The following is a 308-nucleotide window of genomic DNA, read 5'->3' on the forward strand; positions in this document are numbered from 1 at the left end:
TCCCTCTGCGATGCTTTCCCACAGCCGCTTTCTCAAACAGGCTCACGGTGAGCAGGCACTTACCTTCTTCAGAGGGACTTTGAAGGCGATGAAGCGCGTTCCTGGCAGCCTCCTGCCCAGCGGGACATAGTCGGTCCACCTACACCCCCAGTATGGAGACGTTAAACGCTTGACCCGGGCATCGACCTCGTGCCTCCCACGCTGCCCGGGGACCCTCAAGCTCTTCCTGGGCACCCTCAAACCCCCCCCAGGAGCCCCAAAAACTCCCTCATGACCCTCAGCCTCCCCTCTGGGACCCTCAAAACCCC

The 308-nt window shown here is 61.7% G+C and overlaps 1 protein-coding gene across 1 annotated transcript in view; it reads right to left on the reverse strand.

Annotated features, from left to right (window-relative positions):
* LOC104274904 (RNA/RNP complex-1-interacting phosphatase-like) overlaps positions 1 to 139 on the reverse strand; it is a gene marked incomplete at both ends in the record, with an annotated part of 3,249 nt that extends 3,110 nt beyond the window's left edge. Inside the window, one exon of the mRNA XM_009870672.1 lies at positions 64 to 139. Within this exon, the coding sequence (XP_009868974.1) occupies positions 64 to 139 (76 nt within the window). The remainder of the gene's footprint in view (positions 1 to 63) is intronic.
* Between the last annotated feature and the right edge of the window lie 169 nt (positions 140 to 308).

Source organism: Apaloderma vittatum, unplaced genomic scaffold (assembly GCF_000703405.1).
Source record: "Apaloderma vittatum isolate BGI_N311 unplaced genomic scaffold, ASM70340v1 scaffold39255, whole genome shotgun sequence".
NCBI lineage: Eukaryota > Metazoa > Chordata > Aves > Trogoniformes > Trogonidae > Apaloderma > Apaloderma vittatum.